General features: G+C 45.6%; 1 protein-coding gene across 3 annotated transcripts in view; it reads right to left on the reverse strand.

The window, feature by feature from the left end:
• Nucleotides 1–25,494, reverse strand: part of CACNA2D3 (calcium voltage-gated channel auxiliary subunit alpha2delta 3) — an 863,447-nt gene that overhangs the window by 467,159 nt on the left and 370,794 nt on the right. For all 3 annotated transcript variants that reach the window (XM_044253365.1, XM_044253364.1, XM_044253363.1), the window contains 3 exons: nucleotides 11,466–11,597; nucleotides 3,562–3,622; nucleotides 3,313–3,463 (listed from right to left, as the gene is read on the reverse strand). In XM_044253365.1, the coding sequence (XP_044109300.1) occupies nucleotides 3,313–3,463; nucleotides 3,562–3,622; nucleotides 11,466–11,597 (344 nt within the window). The remainder of the gene's footprint in view (nucleotides 1–3,312; nucleotides 3,464–3,561; nucleotides 3,623–11,465; nucleotides 11,598–25,494) is intronic.

Below are 25,494 nucleotides of genomic sequence, written 5' to 3' on the forward strand. Positions count from 1 at the left end.
GGAAACAAAAAACTTCACTTGTCTTACTTTATCAGAATACCCACTAAATTTTGGTGGGCTGGTTCCAAAGCTGCCATATCTCCAACGTATGCCTGTATGCTTTCTCAGTGTGTAAGCATTACACCAGCCTACTTAAGGGACATCCTCGTAATACCTAAGTATGTGCATACCCTTTGGGGCAGCAATGCCACTTCTGGATTTTATTCAGTAGAAGCATACCCAACACTACAAAAACACACGCCCAAGTTCATTCTCTGCAGCACTCTCAAGTGGAAAACAGACCCATAACAGCAGCAAAGGAGGACTGGTTAAATAACTAATGTCAACTAGAGGTGATGAAATGCCCTGTTCTCGGGGCACCTGGGTGGCTCAGAGGGTTAAGCTTCTGTCTTCAGCTCAGGTCATGGTCTCAGGGTCCTGGGATCGAGCTCCACATCAGGCTCTCTGCTCAGCGGGAAGCCTGCTTCCTTCTCCCTCTCTGCCTAGTTGTGATCTCTCTCTCTGTGTCAAATAAATAAATAAAATCTTAAAAAAAAAAAAAGAAAAGAAATGCTCTGTTCTTCAAATATACTTGCTTATGATATGAGTATAGAAGCAAGTTGCTGACTATCCCAGAAAATAGGATTCTATTGCTGTGGAAAAATTACGTATGTTCATATACATGTTAGAACTTGGAACAATGGCAAACAGCAAAGGAAGGGAAACTTTTCAGAGTTCTTTAAAATTTTTGCATACGTTGCCTATAATAAAACAATCAATGTGTAAACGTTACTATTAATTAGTGGTGCTTTTTACCACCTAGGCCTTTACATACAAATTCATGAACAAACTTGATCCATTCTTTTACCCATTAGGGGGACAGAGTTCATGGATTTTACTATAGAGGCTTAAAATTTAAAAAGTTCAGTGTATCTTCCTATTCATCAAAATAATTATGTAAATAGTCATGAAGCTGATCATTTATGTTGAAAACTAACAAGCAGATGTACGGTGAGGGTTAATGGGACCTCTAATGGGTTTCTTTATATAAGGGGACAATTTGGAGCAAAAAAAAAAAAAATACTTTTTTTCCCTTAACTATTCTAAAATAACTAGCATGTCTACTTTCAATTATCTTAATCACTCTGTCTTCATTATGGAGTTGACACTGTTTGTATATCTTAATGAACTTACAGAGATTATTTCAATCGATTGGTTTTGTTAACAGAACAATAAATCCTGACTGATAAAGGACCCACAATGTAATTAGTTAGCACTTCTTACTATGCTAATTTCTGATACTTCTGTAATGAGTAATTAAAGATTAATAAGAAAGATAGTCCCAAATTAGCTGCTGCTTATCTGGAAATGCTTCAGGATATGTGGGGGATCAAGCTACATTTGCATATTCACAAGGAGACTGGTAACTAGAGCAACTTGGCTTGATTTAGAAACCCGAAGTTCTGTCTGAACAGTCCCGTCCTCCCCCCCGCCCCTGACCCAGGAATGGTGCCCTGGGGCCATCCAGGTTCAGGGCGAGCAGGCGTCTCCACTTCTGCTCACGAAGCAGAATGAGGGAAAGCCAGGCAGGTTCTGAGTTCTTCCTGGGCCACTTCTTCCAGCTGTGTGACCTCAAGCTGGTGGCTTCTGCCTCGTGGTGTCTCCGCCTCCACTCCACGTGGCATGGAGCTGGGGGGAAGCCCCCACGAGATCATCCACATAGGATGCTAAGGAGGAGTAGGCAAGGCGGCTGTAGAGATGATTCTTTTAACACATATTTGAACCCTCACTCGTGGCCAGGCACTGGCCCAGGCACCGGGTCTAGCTGAATAAATAAACAATAAATAAACTAACCCCTGCTCCTGCGGAATTTCTTCTGTCTCTCTTCCTTTTCTTCTTTAGGTTTTTTTTTTTTTTTTTTAATTGAGAGTTACAAATCACAGGCAGTCTGCAGCTGTGCCTTCTTGCTCAGTCTGATCAGAAACATGCAGGCGGGACACTAAATCAAGCAATCTCAATGCAATAGAAATCCGATGTCCTTTAAACCCCCGAGCCCTTCCCCTTGCAAACTCTGCCCCGCAAGTAAAAGCAGCTATTGTGCCCATGCAGAGACCTCGCAGAGAGAGGGTATCGTGATGATGCACTCTGCTCAGGAGCCTGGGGAAGCCACACGGACCATACGCTTGGAGCCCGTCTGCCTGGCTCTTGGAGCCCGTCTGCCTGGCTCTTCAAATAACACCCCTTCCTTCATATCCTGCTCTCAGTATGGGACCTCCTGTGCCCGGGTTCAGGTAATCTGGCAGCAACTGTGTGGGCAAGGGGAGCACTCAAGCTTCAGGGGATGGGCTGATGGCTCAGACGCATGTGGTTTGCCCCAAGATGTGCTGCTAGCTATGTGTGGCAGAACTAGGGTTCAAACTAAGTCCTGACCCCAAAGCCCAAGGACCATCCCCTTGTGCGCTGCCTCGGCTACCTGCTGCAGCCTGTCGGCGTCCTCGGTAGAGGTGATGGGCAAAGCGCAGCTGACCACCAGACACCAGAACCTGGTGAAGCACCCAGCGAAAAGAAGCAGGCTCATGGTGACTCTAATCTTTGGGAAAAGAGTGGGAAAGACTTCATACCACAGAACTGGGGAGAAGAGGAAAAAGAACCGAAGATGGAAACCAGAAATCGCTGCTTCTTTCCAGGAAGCAAACTGCTGCCCTGCTTGGCTCTGGGTCTCCCACATCCCTGCTGTAGGACTTCAGGCAAGACACTGACCCTCTCAACCCCAGCAGCTGCATCTGAGAAAATGCCAAAAACCACCTCCTGCCTCTGAGAGCTGCTGTGAGGAACAAAGAAATGCAAAGTGCATTCAGTAGGCGCTTAATAAATGACCCTTCTGTTTCCAAAGCTGAGATCAAGTGTTAGGGGAGCCTTAGACAACTCAGTTTACTTGCTTCAGCCTCATGATTATTATTACTATCATTGTCATCGGACTCATCTAGCTTAAAGTTAATTTCCACTAGCCGTTTAAGGACCATCTTGCAAGGTCTAATTCCCCAAGGTTCCAAAAAGGTTGACCCCCAAGGAAAACCAAATCTGGTGCTACTCTTCCAGACGGCAGTGCCGGAGTGCCAGGTACAGAAGGGAAATGGTGCTCCACTGCTCTCCTAGGCTCTGAAAGCCATTCCAACTTCCTGATTCAGTGAACCCCCAAGGGACTAACCAGCCCTCATCTTGGGTGGGACAGCCAATGCTGTGTGTACAAAAGCAATAAGAATGGGAACCGGTTTCTGCTAAAAGAGTGGATGAACCCAGAGTACAGAAAAAGCACAAAACAGCTGCACTCACAGCAATTATGTTGAAAAAGTCATCATCTCCCAGCGTATCCAGAATAGATGAGACGGTCTGCTTTGCAATAGTGAGACGGAGGCCTTTCATGCTGCCACTGACGTCCACTAAAATGACCACATCTTTCGGAGAAGTCGCCGCCTGGATGTACCTAGGACAGGGGAAAATTAAGTGTAAATGACATAAAAATAAACTTCTCCATGAGCTCTCTCTTTAAAATGTTAACTAAGAGGAGTGACCATTCCCTACCATTTTCGGTTCCTGCAGTCAAAGGCAATGACTCCGTTCTCATCTGGTTCCCATTTAATCCCTAAAAGAAAAATGGAGTTATGAGAAACCCAGAAACTTCAAATATTTATTTGTAGCATTTCAAGGCTGCTCTGCTTTGCTGACTGAACAGACAAGGTGAAAAATCACAAGCAACGACCAGCATTAGAGCTCATCACATACCCCGTCGCCAGCTCTGGGAAGGTGTTTTCGGGCAGAACAGTATTGCAAACAAGGCCTTAGCCCATTTGGTCCAAGACCTGATGGAGAGTGGGCACATCTTCAGTAATGTGCTGTCTGTCAACAAAGGACGTGACTCTAGCCCCTTCCCGTGGCCAGTGGTCTTTCTCACTGTCCAGTAAATTGCTAGACCTGGTAGCATCGTTCACAGACTTCTGGGTAGAATCAGGCCACGTCCCTGTGTCTGGACAAAGCAATGTGTGCCACATGGTGGGTAGAAAGCCTCGCTACGTTTCCATCCCAGAATTTACGTAGGTCTGTTCTCCCCTCGCTTCTGTATTTATAATCAGGAATACTGGCCTGGCTTTCCAGACTGAGACGGAGAAAAAAAATGACCCTAATTATGCTGCAGAAGCTTGAATTTCAGGCTTTGAATCCTGGGGAGTTTTCCCCTTGTGTAAGATGGGATCCCATATCCTTCGTCTTGTGGTTTGCAGATTGGTCAGGATAGGTCCAAGGTTGACATTCTCTATTTGCAACCCGGCTGTTAAGAATAAAATTTCATTTAAAAAGAAAAGGGGCTGCTGCCTGGAAAATAAGATAGCGAATCATTGTTTTCAGCCGTCAGTGCTGCCAGGGATGGAGGATTTAAAATACAGACTTTAGAGGGAAGAAAATAAAAATGGAAAAATGATTTTCACAGGAGGAAATCCTGACTCAGATGGTAACACTGGAAGTCTTCCATCCAATCACTGATGACCAACTTTTGGACCATGTCAAAATAATATGTGCTTGAGATGTCACCCCCCAAATTAGTATTCAGAAAACTATGAAATGGCAGTTTGCTACCCAGAGAATTATTTTATTCTGTTCTCCTTGTACCTACATGCCCCACCTACAAATGGACCTAATTTACAGAGTTTCCTATAGCAAATCAGAAACCAGAAGTAAGAGAATTGAAGGTCATTCGGCAATGAAGACAAAATAAATCTGACATGATTTTGTGCACTAAGGGACAAGAATACAGTTTATTTAAAAATAACAAATACACTGCTTTGTATAAAACCCAAGTATAGTTAGGGTAGCAAGGTCTTAACACATAATAAAATTACACCCATGGTAAGGCTAGGTAATGTTCCAATTTCACAAAGCACTGGTTTGAACCCCAATAAAGGGAATTCTTTTTTAATGTGTTGGCCCATGGTAAACCTTCAGTGGATGCTCATTTCTTGAATTGTGGTAAGTGTTCTTAGACCAGGACTGTACCCGATCCTGCTCCACCCCTCCCCACTGGGCCATCCTTCCTCCCCATCACAGCCCCATCCCTGTGTGCTGCATTGGGACAAGAAAAGGTGCAATTCTGGGGCGCCTGGGTGGCTCACTGGGTTAAGCCCCTGCCTTTGGCTCAGGTCGTGGTCTCAGGGTCCTGGAATCAAGCACAGCATTGGAAGGGGGGCGGTCTCTGCTCAGCAGGGAGCCTGCTTCCCCCTCTCTCTGCCTGCATCTCTGCCTACTTGTGATCTCTCTCTTTCTGTCTAATAAATAAATAAAATCTAGAAAGAAAGAAAGAAAGAAAGAAGAAAGAAAGAAAGAAAGATAGATAGGTAGGTAGGTGCAATTCTTTCTTATAGCCCCAGCATTTAGCCTAGGGCCTGGAGGGAAGGGATTAATGACATTCAACACTCTTCTTCTGGACTGAGATCATTCCCCTGCAACTGGGCTTGCAACTCCTCCCAGGCACTGCTGTACTTGGCGCTTTTTGAAAAGCTGACGGGAAATTTGTCTGTTGGGCAAACTGGGAAAGGATACAATTCCAGAGGAAAGTGGAGCAGATGGGACAACCCCAGAGCTTTTCGCCTAGTCATCACAATGTTCATCAAACTCCAGTACTCTGCCGGGCGATGGACTGAGAAACACGGGCCTGGCCCCTGCCTGCCCTCAGGAGGCCTCATGCCAAGCAGGCCAGCTGGCATACGAAGAGAAATCACATGCACCAGAGATGTCACAGAGGAGAAGTGCCTGAGGCTACGGTAGGATGCAAAAGGTGATTCCAATCTCTAACGGGAAGAAGGATCTTCTTTCAACTGAGAGCAGAAGGAAGGTGTATCAGTTTTCTAGAGCCGATATAACAAAAGTCCTACAAATTGGGTGGCTTACCAGGAAAGAACTCTCTCATAGTTCTGGAGAAAAGAAGTCTAAAATCAAGGTCTTGGCAGGGCCACACTCCCTCTAAAGCTCTAGAGAAGAATACTTCTTCACTTCTTCTCAACTTCTGCTGGTTCCTAGCAATCCTTGGTGCTCCTTGACTTGTAGCTGCATCACCCCAGTCTCTGTCTCTGTCTTCCTTCTGTGTCTCTCCTCTCCTCTTATAAGGACATCATTCATACTGTACTGAGGGCCCACCCTAATTCACTGTGATTTCACCCCAACATACCACTCCTATTTCCAAGTTAGGTCATATTCTGAGGCTCCAGGTGGACATAAATTTGGGGGGAGACACTTCTCAACCTACTGCAGATAGGTAGTGCTTATAAAACAAAAATAAATGGTGGCCACAGGGTGAATAAGAATACCCCAGGCATAGAGAATGACATGTGCAAAGGTCCTGAGGTTGAGAGATCATATCAAGTTCAAGGAACTAGAGTAATTCTGGTATGGCTGTGCATAGAGAATGTCTATGCCAGAGGAAAGGAGACTGGGTGGCAGCAGGAACCATGAGACCCAGGTGCTTCCTGGTGAGGATTTGAGGTATACATTGAGTGGGGATGAAGACAGCACCTTGAGACATTTTTAGGCATAGCTGCCTAAGGTGGCAAAGGTCACACACCTTGACTCAAGTCAGGACTGGATGGGCCGTGAAAGGCCATGTTGCCCAAACCTGACTCTTGGGTCAAAATCTACAACACATAGCAGGGATTCTAGGCTCTCAGAGTTCAAAAGATTTTCCTGAGATTCCCAATTGTGACTAGGACTTGTCTCCCAAGTCTCCACCCACTGTGATTTTCCTTATATAGGCATTTCCATGAAGTGGTCCCATGAGAAGTTCTCTGGGTGTTAGCATGAGTTACATGAATAAAAACTGGTTTCTATGCCCTGCATGGTAAAATACCTAAGGGCCTTTAATCTGTTGACGTCATCTTGAATCTCTGCAACTGGATCCACAGAGGCAGCATTGAACAAGCTAACTGACCACTGAGCTCTTCCTTTTCCAATTTCACAACAAAATATTTCAGGAGACAGACTTCAGGAAACCCTGTCCCAGGTGGTACTATCTCCCCTAGGACATATCGATTTTCCAGTAAATAATTTTTTGTAAACACAGGTATTTTGAATGTGTCCAAGTAACTTCAAATTCCAGAGAAATAATAGTTGGCTCATCCTAAATCCTTCAGAACCAGGAAATCAACACTTAACCAGGAAGCACCAGCATGAGCTATATAGTTTCTAGAATTGACAATATGCCTTTTTGGGATGCCATCAGGTTGGCTGGGGCATGAATCTCAAAGTAAAAGGCATGATGCACTCATTGGCTTGGGAAGACATGGAGGAAAGGGAGCAGTAGAGAAAAGAAAGGGACCATAACTCTATACTGTGTTTATGCCAGTTCCCCCCTTGGTCACTGAGTCCCACCAGAGAGTAGCCGGTGATCAGCTTCCCAGAGAAGCAGTGGCTCTACCATATCTGCAGAGGCTGGGCTGTTGCTACCAGTGACAGGTCAATTGATCTGGTAAACTTTGATCTACTGAGTGATTCATTCATTCAACAAATACATACAAATATATAGGCTTAAAGATGGTAACAGAGTAATAGCCATATAACACTCTCCTGGGGCAGATATCCTAGCAAAGGACATGGGATTGAAAGCCTGATGGCTCAGGATTACAGGGAAGAGTTCCTATTTTATAGAGTAAGAACTGCCATGAGAACAAAGCATGAGAGAAGTGGTGAAAATATTAACACCATCACCAACTCCCTCCCAATCCGCTGGTATGACTTGGTCAGTCAGTTAACCTCTTGGTCTGTTTCTTCATTGGTAAAATGCAGATTATAATAACTCTAGCTCACAGGATCATCGTGAGGATTAAACCAGACAATGCTTGTGTAAGCACCCAGCACAGTGCTTAATAAATGGGGGCCACTATCAACTATCATCAGCATGAGTATTAATATGACATTAATACTGTCAGCACCAGCAAAGACTCCCAAGGATGACACGCAAATAAACAGAGCTTTGATAAGGCCTGAGTAACCAATCCTGTAGAGCTCACAGGCCCTTTACTAGTATTTTGGTGCTGTGGTGGTTGCTGGTGTTCAGAAGAGCTTCCCCGAAGTTTTCTCTCTGGTGAGACCTTTCAGTAACATAGGTACTGAAAGGTAGACCAGTACCTCAGAAACTGGGTATCAGACCCACAATAGCCTCTTCCCATAAGTTACACTGTTCAATGGGATAGCTACAAGCCACATGTGGTAATTTAATTTTAGATTTAAATTAATTCAAGTTCAATAAAATTCTCATTTTAGTTTTTCAGTCTCATCAGGCACATCTCTCATGCTCATGACCATATCAGACATTGTAGACATAGAACACGACATCATCCAAAAGGCAGCACATGGAGGTGTTGCCACATGCCCCTAGAACCTACGGTGAGTTTGTGGAGGCCTAGGTAAATCTATACAGAAAGACAAATCATCATGACAGGTATGCTACTAGGCTGATGTTTACTAGAATTCCCATTCCAGGAACTCCATCTTCCTACTTCCAGAAGCCGAGACTGTCCTCCTTAGTGATCTCCTAGCATCTTCTATTTCCCCAATCTTAGCATGAAACACACTGTATCATCATGACCTGCTCACCTATCTCTGTCTCCCTGGTGGTCCTTGTTCCTTCCTTTAGAATCCCTTCCAGGCAAGGCCATAGTAATCCCGACCATTCCCCATGGTTTCAGATGGCTAAGCTTCCCACTGCCCAGGCTCCCTCACTTGAGGAGGTGGGGGCATGGGACACAGACCAGACTAATCCCAGGACTTTCATCTGAGACATTGGGTCAGATACTCTCACTTCCTCTGTGACCATAATTGAAAACTATTCCTGCAAACACACACAGCCATGTTCGCCATCAATAGGAGATCACCTGCCAGTGAAACACGGTCAGAATAGAGAACGGTGGAGATGAAAGGGGGAAGGAAATATTCACAATCCAAATGACAATGCTGAATACTGGGACCCAGCTGTGTCTCAAAACAACACATTTCCTAGATTTCAAGTTACATGGGCCAATGAATGCATTCCTTGCCAGATCTAGCTGGAATGGGAAGGAATGCATTTCCCCACAAACGGGAGCTACATGAGGGCAGAGATCTTAGCTGTTCAGTTTCACCATTTTCTCCTCTGGGCCTCACATAGTGCTTGGAACAAAATAAGAACTCAGGACATACTTATGTAAGAATGAAGAACTATACCTTCTGTTTAAGGACATGCACCCTTACCATTGATTCACAATATTATACCACTCTAAACATGGAAAGAAGTATCCTGAAAATAAGAAATCCAAGCAAAAAATGTCCACGGATCACTCTTCTAATGATCAACTTATGTCCAAGAGACAAGAGGTGTGTTCTCTGTTCAGAATCAAGCACCAGGTAAGCACAAGGCATTATCAGGGCAGTGAAACCCCTTAGAAGGGCAGTGACTCATGTCCTTATTAACATAGAAAAGATACAAGAATTTTATAAAGTGAAAACTCTGCTACAAATATCATAAAAATGGGAAGCATTTCTCAGTCCACTGTTCTGACTGATAAAAACCTTATATATAAATTAAATCAGTCTCCCTTGTTACATACAACCTTCATGAGGATTCCTTTTGGTTATGGAGTGAAGTTTGTCACACACACCCCCACCCTACCCCACCCCAAAATTCATAGGCTGAAGACTAACATTACCCTATTTGGTGGTGTGAAGAGGTGGGGCCTTTGGGGAGATAATTAGGTTTAGATGAGGTTACAAAGATGGAGCCCCCATGGTAGGATTAGAGCCCTCCTACAAAGAGTAAGAAATACCTGAGCTTCTACTATCTACCATGCGGGGAGACAGGGAGAAGGTGGTCATCTATAAGCCAGAAAGAGGGCTCTCACTGAGAACCAAATCCGCCAGCACCTTGATCTTAGACTTAGCAGCCCCCAGACTATGACAGATGAATGTCTGTTGTTTAAACCATCCAGTCTCTGGTATTTTATTATGGCAGTCTGAGATGACTAATGCACCTTCTTATTTTCTTTTTCTTTTTCTTTTTTTTTTTTTCAAATTTCCTCATGACCAGTTTGAGGACTTCCTGCTAATGGAGACAACGGATGATCTGTGGTTTCTTCTTATCAGTTCCCCCCTCGATCCAAACGCCCCATGGTAGGATGGTAAGAGTTCCCTGTGGCTCCCTCAATGGATCAGCCCCCTACCACACTTGATTTTCAGCAACATCAGCATCGAATTTACTCTGTTGAAGGTATCAAAGCAGACTGCAATTTGGTGACACTGAAACTTTAATAGACCACTGTTTATTATAACATTATCTCTACTAGGATGCTTATCGCTTAAATTTCCGTGAGCTCCAGGAGGAACCACGCATGCCCTGCTGAACAAGGCTCTTGGGAAATGTTGAGTAATCTGGCAAAGCAGACACTTGGCAGGCAAGTCTTGGGGGACAGATGCTGTGTGCAGGGCAAACAGCTCCTCGAGGCGGAGGCTGACGGTCTCTGTGCCTCAAAGTGGGAAGACATCAGGTGCCTAGTCTTACTTAATGAAAACATAAAAGACTCCACTTAATTGCTCCAAGATTATGCAGGGCGTCTTTTCCTTCTTTTAGGTTGAGCTTGTTAATTTCTGCAGCTGTGATGCTGGCACGATTGTAGCCTCGAGTCCTGTTTTCACAACTTGTGAGCAAAATTAAAACTTCCTCTCTTAATTAAAATTCAAACCAAGCCAGAATTAAATTCTTATTGCAAAGCAGAGGCCTGGGGAGGCCTCCGAAGAACACCTGCTCCAAAGGTATGAGGGACAAACTGACAGACAAACCCATCTGAAGGTGCGACTGGTGGTCCCAAGGATGAGTCGCTGACCCCAGCGGTGCTTTGGTCATCACAAGGTCTTCCTCCGAGGGCGGCCAGCTCTGGAGTGGGGAAACTCAAGTTCCAATTTTCCATTTCTTACACCTTGGGTTAGAATTTAATTCAGCCCAATGATGACTTGTTCTTTTCCATAGGAACGACGACGACGACAAGAGGAATTTGTAGTAGTTTCATACTAATACAAGCAAACTCTCCTCCAGAAAGATCAAATATGGTGCGTTTCACGCTCTAATGCCTCATTTTTAGTGGCAGCTCTATAAACTGCTCTATTGAGAAAGATGTGAAAACCATATGCAGATCTAAATGCCTGTGTGTGCGCGCGCGCGTGCGCGGGGCACGGCGCGCGTGCACATGCGCACTCTCCTGCGCACATACACGTGCTCACTCTCCTGCGCATGTACACGCATGCGCGTGCAAATGCCATGTTCCCATGCCTATCTGCACCCTAACAAGAGATTTAATTGATTAGAATTTAATCTTTCATTTTCTCTTAACGGGAGGGAAAAACATTTAACCCTGAGCACGAAAGAAAACTATCACAAGATCATTAATCTCCATCATAAGTCTCAAGGCAGGGATACTCACCTGGATACTGCCTGAAGAAGCCCTTTGCGCTTCCAAAGTACTGCCATATGAGGGATGGGTCACGATCAAAGTTATCCACGAAAACTTTGTTTAGGGATTCCGACCAATAAACCCCGTTGACGATTGCTGGGTCTGAAAAAGAAAGGGAAGACAGATGTTACAAACCAGAGCGAAAGAGAACCCGGCCAGCATCTCTCAGAGCTGGCCGATACCAGCATGAGGTTCATCTTACAGAAATCTGTGAAGAAAGATGTAGCTTCCCCAATGTTCAGCTCCTGGGCATTCCATACATTGGCACTTCCTTATCCTGCCCAAGCCCCCACAGCCACCCAGGAGCCTTTATTCGTGACTCCTTACTTGAAACACCCATCCCTACCATTTGTAACTTTCAACCTTGCAGGGCACAGAGTTCTTGAGAAAGTGAAGAGAGGCCTTCTCAGCATTATTTTCCACCTTTTCTTCTCCTGAGTCAGAACCCAGCATTAAAAACTGGAAAAATGTGTCTTCTCTCACTGCGATGACCTCAGCCAATACTGTCCTGGTTCCAATTCTCTCCACCTCTGACTTAAACGTTTTCTTTTAAAAAAAATTAAATAAGTAAGTAAATTGGAATTACATAACTACATCTCTCTACTTCTTTTGTTCAACAGATAGTGAGCTCCAGGAAGGCAGGAACCAGTTCCCTCAGTCTTCTCCTGTACCCCTTTGACCAGTACGTGGCAGAGATTGCAAACATTGATGGATGCATGAAGAGATGGATGGATGGATGGATGAATGGATGAATGGATGAAAACAAAGGTTGTTCACCAGATTCCAGACAACTGTCTATTCTTCTACTCTTGTGATCCCCTGAACAAATCTTTCCTCACCCTTGGTAGCTGAAAGAGAACCCCTTGCCTTCTGCCCATTGATAAGAAAGAAGGGCAAAGACAAAGAAGGAAAATAAGCCTGTACTGTACTGTTTGCATACTGGTTGAATGAATCACTAAGGACGCTTTATGATCATCCACCTTTTTTTTTTTTTTTAAACTACTGGAGATCCTATTTCAAAATGATGCCACGTAAAGCAACATTCCTTTAAGAGGGGAGATCATTACCCAGTCCCAGCATGATGAGGGTAAAAATGACAAGGTGAGCATGTTAATGATGAGGAAGAGGAGCAGAAACCTTTACTGAGTCTTTGCTGTGGTGCAAGCACTGTGCTTAGCTCACCTCCTATCACCCCTAACACAGCCCTCCAAGACAGGTTCCACTGCTGTCCTCCATACGTCACAGGTGGAAACAGGGTATCAGGAGGTTAGGTTCTTTCCTAAAAGCACCCACTGATCAATGCCAAAGCTTCTGATCTGTGATTTGTAAAATAGTATAATAATACCCATCTTAAAGGGCTGTTTGGAAGGTTAAGCACATCTACAGAAGAGGACAAATGGCAAAAGGCCTTCACAGAGTCATCTGTGTAGCAATTCCATTCACCTGGATTCCCTGTGGGCTTCTACATCATAGCAATCCCACCTGAGCATCTTTATTCCAAAGATTCTCCTATTCTACACGGGGGTGGGAGAGGGGGAGATGAAGACAGATTTGGTCACTCTACTCCTCAAGTGGCATAGTAAATCAATGAGCAAAATAATGCTGGAAATGTTCAAGTGCATTGGGTATAGTAACAAGAAAACTCACTGTTGGCCAGTGTACCCCATCCCTCTTCCACAGTGGCCTGCCCATTGCCAGCCTACTGCCCCATGATGCTCATCAGAAGTTGTATGAGACAGAGTCCACAAAATGGTGCCTGACCCAGTGGAGAAACATGATGTCTTGTATTGTCTTACCTCTAACCTGACTATTCTTTTAGATCACTTACCCAGATTCCATAGACAAGTGGGATTCTGACTCTTATCTCAAAGGTAAGTGCTCAAACTCTTATAAACTATAATAAACCACATCTTTGGCTGGGAGAGTGAAAATAACCAATTCAACCCTTGACCACAAAGTAATTTTGAGAAAGATTTTATCCTCACAATCCTGGAAAATGGAACCCTTTATTGTTCCTGTGCAAGCTTGACAATAATTATTATGACTCACTCGTTGCTTCAAAATCCACTTAAATTAATCCACAAAGAGGTAAATACAGTAATGACACTGAAAACTCCATGGTTCTTGCCTCCTCCATCAATGGCCTCAATTATGTTGCCATCATATAAAAACTTTCCACAATTAGAAGCAAAAATTCCATTTCACTCACTCACTGTCTCGACATGTTAAGGAGTCAAACAGTTTCTAGTTAAAGCATTTATTTTCTTGACTGTGGTTTCTTTGGGGGTAGTAGAAGGCTACCCATGCCCTCAGATGGTCCTAGAAACCTAAGACTGCCCCTTGGGGAACTGTGAGCTCCTTCAGAAATACAAAAGGAATGGTAATGGTCAGAGGATTATTTCACCAATCATCTGGACCCTAAATCTCCCTCTGAAATTATGCCTTTTAAGGAAAAGGGGGCTTTGATCTTCCCAGGGCATGGTGAACAAAGGAAGTAGAATCACTAAAAATATATGGTCTAGTTAAAATGAGGGCTGTGTGACACACACCTATTTGATCAGTTATTTGAGATAACATGTCCTCTGGCTCGTGAGGTAATCACAGGGTGCTCATTTCACAATTTTGCTTAGCAAGCCATTTTAATAAAATGGAAAATCCTGAACTCCTATTGATTATTAGTCCTCTAAGAGATGAAAAAAGAGGAGCACCGAGGTGGCTCACTCAGTGGAGTGGCCGACTCCTCACTTCGGCTCAGATCATGATCCCAGGGTCCTGAGACACAGTCCCTCTGAAAGGCTCTGTGCTCAGCCAGGAGTCTGCTTGAGATTCTCTCTCCCTCTCCCTCTCCCTCTGCTCCTCTCCCTGCTCACTTATTCTTTCTCTCGCTCTAAAATAAATAAACCTTTTAAAAAGAAAGAGAGAGAGAGAGATGAAAAAGAGAAACAGGAAAATGCTAACGCTATAAAATGAGGACTTCATCTAAATATCTGGGTTTTTAAAGAAGTTAAAAATCATTTTCCCAACATGGTTGAGAGAAAGCAGAAATGACATAGTCCAAAGGCTCAGTGCCTCATATCACATCACATGTGGCCAGGTCCCCAGTTCCTTCCACTCTCTACTGTGGGGAAGGTGAACATGACATTGGACCAGCACCCTGGCTGCATGTTCCCTCTACGGCTGCTGAGCAGATGTGCTTTCTTAAGGTCACTTGCAAAAACATCAGCATCCTCCTAAACAGCAAGTTTGCCTTTTTCCTTGGTTGTATTTTGTGTCAAACTTTGTTTAAAATGCCCTGCTCCCCGCTGTCTCATTTAGGGTTTTTCAGGAGTCTTAGACTAATCCGAGCTTTGGGTCCACTTCCACTGCTAATCTGCTTAGGGGGTCAATGTACTGTATGAGCTTCCTGTGGCTGCTGTAACAAATTACCACATGCTTGGTGACTCAAAACAACAGAAATTTATTCAAGAGACCAGAAGTTCAAAATCAAGGTATTGGCAGGATGGGTTCCTTCTGCGGCTCTGAAGGAGATTCTGTTCCAAGCCTCTCTCCTGGCCTCTGGTGGTCACCAGCAGCCATTAGTTTTTCTTGCTTTGGAGAAATCACTTCAGTTTCTTCCTCCATCTACACGTGGCCTTCGCTCTGTGTACCTCTGTGTCACATCTTCTTTTCTTTAAAGAAATCGGTCACTGGATTTAGGGTTCACCCTAAATCCAAGATGATCTCATCTCAAAATCTTTAACTTCGTTATATCTGCGAGACACCATGTCCAAATAAAGTCACATCTGCAGGATGAACTGGAGGTTAGGAGTTGGGCATATCTTCTGGGGCCACCATTAGACCCACTCCATGGTTCATACTCCCTCAATTATAGTACATAACTATATACCCATATTTTATAGTTTGTATGTATTCTTTTTAAAATTAGAGTTTAATAGGCTGTATGCCTTTTTCTTAGTGAAGGATGTTTAAAAGCCTTTTAATGGAAACAATTTGGATTCTCATGTCTGCATTATATTTTTATAAGCTTACCATTCTCCCCAGTCTCTGTCAATGGCTCCTACCTTCAATGCTCTCACATGGGTTAAAATCATTTCCCTGAATGGCCAGTATATGTCAATGCCCAGTGTTCTTTGCTCAGTAAAGTGAACTCCAAGTCAGTTGGCCATTTCCTCCAACATCCCTGTCCTTTCAGCACCAACTTATTATTCATGGTGGTCAAATGAGGTTCAGGAATAGCACTTCTGCTTTCTGCTTCCTCTACCTTCTGAGACATTAAATTACCTCTGACGCCAGTCAGAGATTTATCAGATGTTCAGCTTTTAGTAGAACAGACGACTAGCAGATGTTTAGAGACCAAAGTCCCACACCACCTTTGTGATCAATTTGTAATTTGTATCTGAAAAGTAGCTCACACGTGCCTGCTTTGTCTTTACGATGTATCCTACAACCCACCCCCAAATCACACTTATAGTTCCCTTCTTTTATTTCCACCCAAAGAACTGCTCTCACCTGTGCTTCCCCATCCCCCAACAAGTTTGCATTTGCTACATGGGGGTTGCCTGATGTTACGGAAGGCTGATGTTCTCTCTGCACACTCCCCTGCACACTCACACACCTTTCCATTTCAGTTCTGTATCTTCGGATGAGCAGCCCCTTTTGTCATCCGAAGGTCCACCCTCCTGAGTCAATCAGCTCTTTGGGTTGAAGCAAATTAATGGATGTAAAGCACTTAGCACTGCAATTGGCACATCCAAAAATTGTCCATAAACATGGCCATTACTTACACCATGCACAAGCAAATAAATAAGTAAAGTCCCAAGAAGAGCTCCCCACTTCTTCCATCCCTGTTCTCTGCAGCAAGAATCCCTGGGCAGCACCCTGGTCGTGCAGAACACCAGTCTGAAATGCAGGCTTTGGAGTTGGGAGTCTGGGATATGAGACCTCGCTTGGCATGTGTTAGTCAGTGGCCCTGGGCTTGTGACTTACCTTCCACAAGCCCCAGTGTCTTTATTGGCAGAAGGGGAATCAGAGAAGCTCTTGCTCAAAGGCTTCTGAGACAAGGCACAGAGGGTACTCAGCTGTGGGAGGACTCCATTACCGTGAGCAGTCACACCAGCTCTGGGGTGACTCCCCAACTCCCCACCCAAGGCAGTTCAGCTGCCCCACGGCTATCCAGGTGAGACTTCAACCTATGCCACTTTGTCCCTTTCTCCAATTATCATGTTCACTCAACGACCATGCACTGAGCACCTCCTACATCAGGCATCCAGCAGTGAACCAGACAGAGCATGACGCTGACAATTCCGTCTGAGGAGGGTGACAGTGGGCAAATAACTGAGGACTCCGGATAGAAATGAGTGTGGATGAAGAAAATAAAAAGGGACAGGAGGCTGAAAGTCACTACGTGTGGGAAGGAGAAGGGGAATTAATCTAATTGGGTGGTCCAAGATGACCACTTTGAGGACAGACCCAAATGCTGAGAAGGTGTCAGTTCAAAAACACACTGGCTGGCAAAAGCTTCAAGGCAGAGGAGCAAGTGCAAAGGCCCTGAGGCAGGAAGAAACCTGGGTCCTGGGGACCAGCAAGGCAGTGAGTGCCCCTGGAGTCCCATAAGCAAGGGGACAACATTCCAGGTGGAGCTGGCAAGACGGGCAGGCCATGGTGAAAGTCAGCAGATAGAGAGTTTCCGGTCAGGCATATATTTTCCAGCCGTAATCTGTGCTCTGCCAATGCCAAGGCCCACCACATTTTTTTTCATGGTTCAAAAATCAAATTTCTTATCTTCTGAAATCTACAGCCATGATAGCCTACTTCCTTCAAGCAGTCAGGATCTTTATGGATGCCTTGGCACTTGAGTTTCTCCTCCAGACCTTAGTCCCCAGATACGCATGCCATCTTGATTCTCGGTATCATTTACTCTCCAGGAATGAGCAGCACTGCATTAATTTAAACTTGACATTTTCTATCACAAAATACAGATCCTTTCTAGTGAATTTGAGTGTCCGTGAATAATTATAGGCTAATATAGAATTATAAACTACTGTTCACCCCAAAACCATTGTTTGAAGGGTCTGAATTCACGTTCAACGGGGTTTCTAAAGTTGGCCCTTGTAAAAAGGGTTATTTCCTGCCTAGAACAAACTTGGAGGAAGGGTCTGAGGCTTTCCTAAAGGTCTTTGAAGATGTGTGTCTCCTGGAAGTGACATTACAACAGGCACAGGGAGGGCTGGGTGTACAGAGCCCACACAGGAGCCTTGCTCAGTGCTGCACATCGGACCCTGTACAAGAGGAGAATGTCTGCAGAGTCTCCCTTTTCAGCAAGTAAGTGACATCTCTCTCATTTATTCTAAATAGATCACAGATTAAATAATGATTATTTTTGATGCTAATTATCAAGCACTTATATGTATTGGAAAATAGCCATTAATGTGTGTTGAATTATAAAATAGATTTATTGCCAAACATTTCCCCTTCCTCTAAACTTAGTGACGTGCTAGATATTAAATGCAGGTTGTTCTTCACAAAGCTGGAGCCAACTGCGGGCAACTCCAAAACCAAAGGGATGCGGGGGATTGATGGTCCAATACTGAGCCACTCTGCATGGATCTGGAAAGCTAAGGGAAAGGAAAACAAACCTACCACTTTGGCAAACGCCAGAAGGTACTCTAGACTCCCTCAGACTGTCGTCTCCATGTGCTAGATATCAGGGTTAATTCTCCACGGAGATTTCACATCAGTGACTCCACTTGTTTGATTTTGCTTGTTTTGCCTTAAATCTATCCACTTTAACTAGCCCTTCTCTTTTAACATATTTTAACTTTTTAAAAATTACATCTTTTGTGAGCTACTGGAGGTAGGTGGTACTGGAGAAGACATATTCTTAAGAGTAAATGACTGCCTTAATAACATTGCTATGTGAAATAATTGTCTAAAGATTTTATTTGTTTATTTGACAGAGAGAGAGATCACAAGTAGGCAGAGAGGCAGGCAGAGAGAGAGGGGGAAGCAGGCTCCCTGCTGAGCAGAGAGCCCGATATGGGGCTCGATCCCACGACCCTGAGATCATGACCTGAGCCGAAGGCAGAGGCTTAACCCTCTGAGCCACCCAGGTGCTCCTTAACATATTTTAAATTTTGTGGTGAAACTCGCCTTTCTTTTTCCTTGTCACTCTTTATCCTTCTGGAATAAACCATTCCCAAGTCTTTGTTGGAGATGGTAAGAAGAGGAACATTATATGATAGAAATCCAAGTATCACGATGATGATGACAGCAGCAGAGGTTGCCATTTCTGAAACATTTGCAATGTGCCGTGTCCCAGGAAGGACAGCCACAAATTGCTCTTCCTACCCCCATTTTCCACCTATGGAAACCGACTGACCCTCAGAGCACCAGAGTCCATTTCCCCAGTACATTGCCTTGTCCAAGGGAGAGATTAGCTAAGTTCCTTGTCTAAACTGTTAAGTGAAGGTTGACTTGCACAGAGGCCTTGAGCTTCATTTACTGCCTCCCAGACAGTGGTAGAGGGTGGGAGAAAGGGGAAGCACGGAACTCCTGCTCTAGACACCAGGTAATATGTGGCTTACCACAGGCTGCCTGTCCCCAGAGGTCAGCAAATGAATGCAGTGGCTGGTCTCTGGAGAAAGTGGCTGGGATCAGGGTGTCTTCCTGCCCAGACATAGCATCTTTGCATCTCATGCTCAGGACCTGTGCATGAGCTGAAGAGGACATGGTGAATGAAGAGAAGGTGGTGCTGGGGGCCAATTCGGAGCCCTCTACAAGAGCTCCCTAACCATCCACCTTGGGTTCTCTGTTGCCCAGCCACCAGGAAAGGTCTTCCGTCACCATCAACATTTGGATTTGGGGTCTGCTCACAGAGGAGACACTTACAAGACATAAAATCTTGGATAAGACATTGTAGAGTGAAGATAAGCACATCTCAAGGGACTTCTGATTTTAAAGCAGCATTTTCTTATAGATCGCAGTTAAGCTGGTGTTGACTAATTCAAAACCCCTCCTTTGATGGGTGTGTCAAAGATTACTTTCCTACCAACCGAGTCTCCCTTCAGGTCTCTAACAAAAAGCTGAAGAACCAGAGCCTGGTTCCTTCCTGAGGATTTGCTCTGGTTGGCAAGGGAACAAGCTCATGGCTGACAGGTTCAGAGATGGGGTCAGCACAGAGTTACCCTTTTTCCACCAGAACGTACTAGAACAACACCAGCCTTGCAAGACCCTCAGAGCAGCTCTCCGAAACTCAGCATCTCACTCAAAAATCTGTGCCGCAGAACACGGCCCGACCATTCAGCCTGCTCTGGAAGCATCAGCAGTTACTGCTAACCCATCACACAGAGATGCACCCCACTGCCTGGTGCCCCACGATGCTCTGTTCTGGCCCAGGATCCCTTTTCAAATCCACTTCCTGTCCAGCCTCCAGCATCCACCAACATCCGCACCCTGGTCAAGCTCACTGAGGCTTCTCCTTTCTTCTCTTTTAATTATTCCACTTGTAGTAGCTAGTTCTACTACCATTGGACAAGCTGGCTAAAGGGCACAAATCATGCACTAGGTATAGCATGGCTGCATTCACTCATTCATTCAGAAAATATTTGCTGACTGCCCAGGCATTATGCTAGGATTTGGGGATATAGCAATGGGCAAAACCAGTCATGGCCTTTAACCCAATGAAGCATACAGACCAGTGCGAAAAGCAGAGAACCCAATAATTATCTTATTATGGATGAAACTATAGTTATGATTAGTATAGGAAGGGGCAAAGCACCATGTTAGGAAACGTGCTTTTAGGGAAGGTCCTGTAGCACCGATTTGGCGAAGCTGGAATCTTCAGAATGAATAGGCGTTCAGAGGGGGAGGGGCAAGCTGATGCTGGGATTGTCAGCTGCAAGTTTAAATACCCACAATGGGGGTGCCTGGGTGGCTCAGTGGGTTAAAGCCTCTGCCTTCGGCTCAGGTCATGATCCCAGCGTCCTGGGATCAAGTCCCGCCTCGGGCTCTCTGCTCTGTGGGGAGCCTGCTTCCTCCCCTCTCTCTCTGCCTGCCTCTCTGCCTACTTGTGATCTCTGTCTGTCGAATAAAAAAAAAATTTAAAAAAATAATAATAAATACCCACAATGGGTGGGAGGAGTCAAGGGACTCCCACCCATAGGGGACCCAGCAGGGTCTTGAAGACCCCGTCTGCAGTCTGCTGTGGATCTCAAGAACAGTGGTGATCCCTGGAGGGTTTGAAGAGAGGGTGGTAACACCTCGCCTTCTGGAGACCGACCAAGCAGGGGCAAGTAAGCAAGGGTGGAATGAGTGTGTCGAGGCTCCTGCTGTCCTTCAAGGGGGCCATAATGGGGCCTGCACTAGGATGGCCGTGAGAGAGAAAGCCAGTGGTATGGACCGAGAACAGGCTCAGCAAACATGGGAGGGCCAGGTTTTAAGCCCAGACAGCCAAGCCGGGAACCCTCTTCTTCCCTGTCCCAGGATCCCTGCGGGGCATGGCCAACAGCAGAGCACCCTGACAACAGTCCTCCTGAACTCCGAGGCAGGAAGGAGTGTCCCCCCCACCCCCACCCCCCCCGAGGAGCTGGCATGCTCCTCAGATCGCGCACAAACAGGAGACTCTATTGACGGCAACAGAGAAAAGTGTGTCCCCAGATAACCAGCCTGCCACAGATTTGCTAACACTGAAGAGTCCTCAGCACGTACATCCCTGCCAGCCATCCTTGCAGGGCGCCTCTCACTGAGAGAAGTTATTCCTAAGCGGCATGAAAGAACGGCAACCGTAAGAACAGGAACCCCTCGCCCCCACATCTGGGTATGACACACCCTCGGCAAGGCTTTCCCTCTGGGTGCCGCTAAGCGCCCACAGGGGCCAGCTGCCCTACGGCCTCATCCTCCAGCACATTCACAGCTCCTGGGAGTGCCTGTGCTCCTTCCAAAAGATGAGCCGACGTGTCTAGTGACGGGGAGGCCACACAACCTTGAGGGACTAAGGTGGTCCGTAGGGGAGAACGGGGCAGGGGATGTGGGACTCAGAGGCACGCAGGCCTGGACCTCCGCCCCAAACACACTCCTCTTCAAAGGAAAGCCAAATGGAATCTCACCCGTTTTGTCAATAAGCCCTTAACAATATTTAGGGTATGTGATGCCTTGTCCTATGTTCCAGGGAGGGCAAGGGGGACAGAAAGAATTAATTCTGGAGAAAACTGATATTATGACAAGTCACACGCAATAAAGGACAAGACCCAGGTAGAGATGAGAGGGCCATCATCATTCAGTAAGAACCGGTCCCTGATAGTCACTCAGAACGTCTCCCCTCATTTTAACCTTTTAGAAGAGAGAACAAAATTTAAACATTCCTTCCTTCCATCTTCTGGACAGGCCTGGCTCCCAGGAAAATACGATTTTGTGAGCCTGCCATCTACACTGATGCTATCTGCTTTTTATTGATATTTAATATAAACAGAAGCCCGAGGCAGCAGGTACCCTGACAGGGTCTGAAATATAATTGCCAGGGAACCACACAAATGCGTGTAGCAATTAAGGAGCTGTCAGGGATACTGCTGGGGCAGACACAGAGCTGCAGGCTGGAGAAAGTGGGGGGTGCGTGTGAGCAGGGAAGCAGAGGGAACAGAGGGCTGGGGGAAGGCAGTGGGGCGGCAGGCTCGCACACCCCTCCTGCAGAGAGCCCAGAAATCCCACACAGGGAGATAAGGGGATTATGGACATTTACAAGCAGAAATGCAGCTGAGCCGCACTTGGGTGTTTGTTCTCAACACGCGGAGACCAAGCAAGAGTAGGCTCTTCTGTCTCTGCTATGAGCTTTATACTGAAGACACAACACGCAGCCTCGAGTCTGGCTTGGGTAGGGGGGCACCAGGGCAGGGCATGGGAAGGAATCTGTATTCTGCTCTGCACTGCTTTTAAGGGCTGCCACAGTGGTAGGAGCCTGAAAAACTGGCTGTGGGTAAGAAAGATGGGGTGCATAGGGTTGAAAGGTGAGTTGTGAGTGAGGAAGAAGGAAAGACGGGTCAGCTGGAGGGCTGGGGTCAGCAGAAGGGGGATCCGAGATGAGCCTTGAGAAGGACCAACGAAGGACTGTGTGTTAGTTCCCGTTGCTGTTGCTGATTTCACAGGCAACCCCCAGGGTGGGGATGGGGATGGTCATGGGGAAGGAGGTACAGACACAATCTCTAGTCATCTTTTGAGATGCCCTGGGGGTCTTGGTTTGTAACCAGAAGACCTGGGGTGAGGAAGGGGGTGGTGTCTAATGAATGGCCTGGGTTTGGGGATCCGAAGGCCCAGGTTTAGTAATAGAATCATTTGTGTCATCATTTACTTTTAAATTCTGATGAGAGAACACCTTTTCAAATGGAACGCTACTGCCAGAGATCTGGGTGTGCTCTCTTCTTTCCGGAACCACGGTTGAAAAGGGGTTCATGCCTTGCCCACACCCCTTCCCAACACAAACGTGTACACACACACACACACACACACACACCACAACCCATTCTAGGCAAGTGCTTTCAGGTAGAACACGAAGAAACTTATAAAGACTTTAGTAGTTATGTATTTCATGATATTAGAGAATTCTAATCAACACATGGAACAATGGGTACTCAGATCATTGCTCAGAAGGAGGCTATTTTCATTTAGGTAGAAATAAGCGTCGTTTTAAAGGAAAGCATGAAGGCAACATAGAGGTATTGGGCAGAATCAGGTGACATCACGAGTGTAGCCTATGAGCTACAGGGGCTGGGAAAATGCATCCCAGTGGCTCGTATAGCAATGTCCGCGCCATCCCCTCCCACAGCTTCCCATGCAGGAAATTCACCTCCAAGTCTTGACAGTGTGTGGGATGACAGGGAACAAAGGCATCCGTTCCTTGTACAAAGAAAATTGTGTTTTTTCTTCAATAAAATATACATACATCCTCTATGTATTCCTGCTCTGAAACTGACCAATTCCTGAAGCTACTCAGACCCAAGAACATAAAAAGGTAAATGTGGTCACATCACAAAGGGCATTTCTAGGTCTGCGCCCTGAGAGCACGTAAGCCGGACTTAGAAGTCACCTGAGAAAGTGCAAGAAGAAGTCCCAAGAAGCAGATCATGTTCTCCGCTAGTAAACTGCAGGAAGATCTGCCCCCGCTCCCAGAGCCCCTGGGAGGAAGCCAATGTCATGCCAAGGTAGTTGTGACAGATATGGCACCGGGGGGCTGGGTTCACAGGGCCAGAACATTATAGAAATTTGCTTCTGATGCCCAATTCCACGTGAAGATCTGTAGGTCGTAACCTCCCCTGGACTCTACTACTGGAAGTTCACGCTACTCCTGAAAAGCATGACGCACACTGAGAAGGATGCCAGATGCCAGTCACGCTGACCAAGCACTATTAGCAATAAGCTTCCAGCTGTCTTTCCACGAGGTCACGCTCATCCTGCAAATACTTCCATCAACTATTTTTTGCTGAACAACAGCACTGAGACCCAATTAATTGAGACCAAATGATTGAGTGTACGGACCTTCAGTAGCCAGTGCTCACTGACACCCAAGCGCCATGCCCTCCTCTTGCCATGAAAAATCACAGGGCGTAATTCACTAATTCACCATAATTCCATTATGTGACTTTTAATGAGGACGACCATATAATTCATCATCCAAACCAGGTCACTTTGAGAAGGGGGTCCTTTTTAATTAATATATAGAGATAAGCAGTATAAAACAGGTCTCTCCTTAGCAAACCAAAATGGACAAGCACCCCATTTATAACTCACCCCACTCCACAAGGAATGCAGCTCAATGACTGTATGTATATATGCTTGTGTGTGCACGCTTTAATCTCTGACATGATCATGACGTGCAGTTGGCTGGTTAACCAAAAAGGGTGGTGAAAAAATCATGATACTGTTATGCTGAAAATCAATAAATGAAAAAAAAAGGGGGGGGGTTAGACACAAGAAATCATTTCTAAAATAATACATCGAACGCCTACTTTTAACACTTGGCCAGTCATCGCGTGTACGATCATGGCCTTTTGAGCACTGGGGCAGTTTGCTAGCTGTGGGCATTCAGCACACTCTTGACACCAGCCAAAGTGTTTAACCGACAGGAGCAGAAATGAAGAATATTAATTAACCCACTACATCGCTTAACTGGAGATTACTTAAGCGTGTTCACTACAATTGATTCAAAGCAGCCTCTACTACTTCAAGTTGGGAATCTTTTCAGCGTGAAGAACCAAACATCCTACTCAAAATACCTGAAAAGTTAAGGGTCTATAGAACTAAAAAGATGAGGGGTAGGGATGGTTAAGGAGAAGCTTGATCCCAAGATTGCCAATGGTTGCACCAAGGACTGAGGTACTAGCTTTCTTTCTATCTGGCAACCTGCTGAGTTGGCTGTATCTTCAGAGCCTCTTTTTCACACACCCGGCCTTTCCCCCAACAGCCTCTGTGCCAGCATCTCTAGCTGTTCCTCTAGCTGGTCACAAGACTGCTGCAGCATTTGGAGCCACAAATCTTTTTCCCACTCTACTCAGGGGTAGGATGTGCGATCTCCAAATGTTTCCTTGCGTTTATTGACTTTGACCGTTGTAAACCCATCTCTGAGCTAGTCAGCACAGGATGGGGATGGGGCAGGCTGACCAACCCATGTAAACCTGCTGAGTCCTGGGTCCTATTTCAAGCCTAGCCTCCATAAAGAATGGGTCCCTAAAAGAAATCCAGGGTGCCACTGGCAAGAAGAAAAAGGTAAACGTGCCAAACCATAAACACATCCTCCAAGTTTCCAATATGGTCACAAACACCCAAAATATCATCTCAGAGGCCACAAAACCCATGCGACTATTTCCCCAAGCACTAATTCACTTAAAGAATTTGGATTTGGCAGGACCATTCCCCAAGTGAAGCATTTCCACACCACACCTATGCACAAGAGGTCTGTTGAGCATTCTATAACTGCATGGCAGACTGAAGGAACTTTATCAAGGGAAGTTTAGTG

Source organism: Neovison vison, chromosome 6, assembly GCF_020171115.1.
Source record: "Neovison vison isolate M4711 chromosome 6, ASM_NN_V1, whole genome shotgun sequence".
Lineage (NCBI taxonomy): Eukaryota > Metazoa > Chordata > Mammalia > Carnivora > Mustelidae > Neogale > Neogale vison.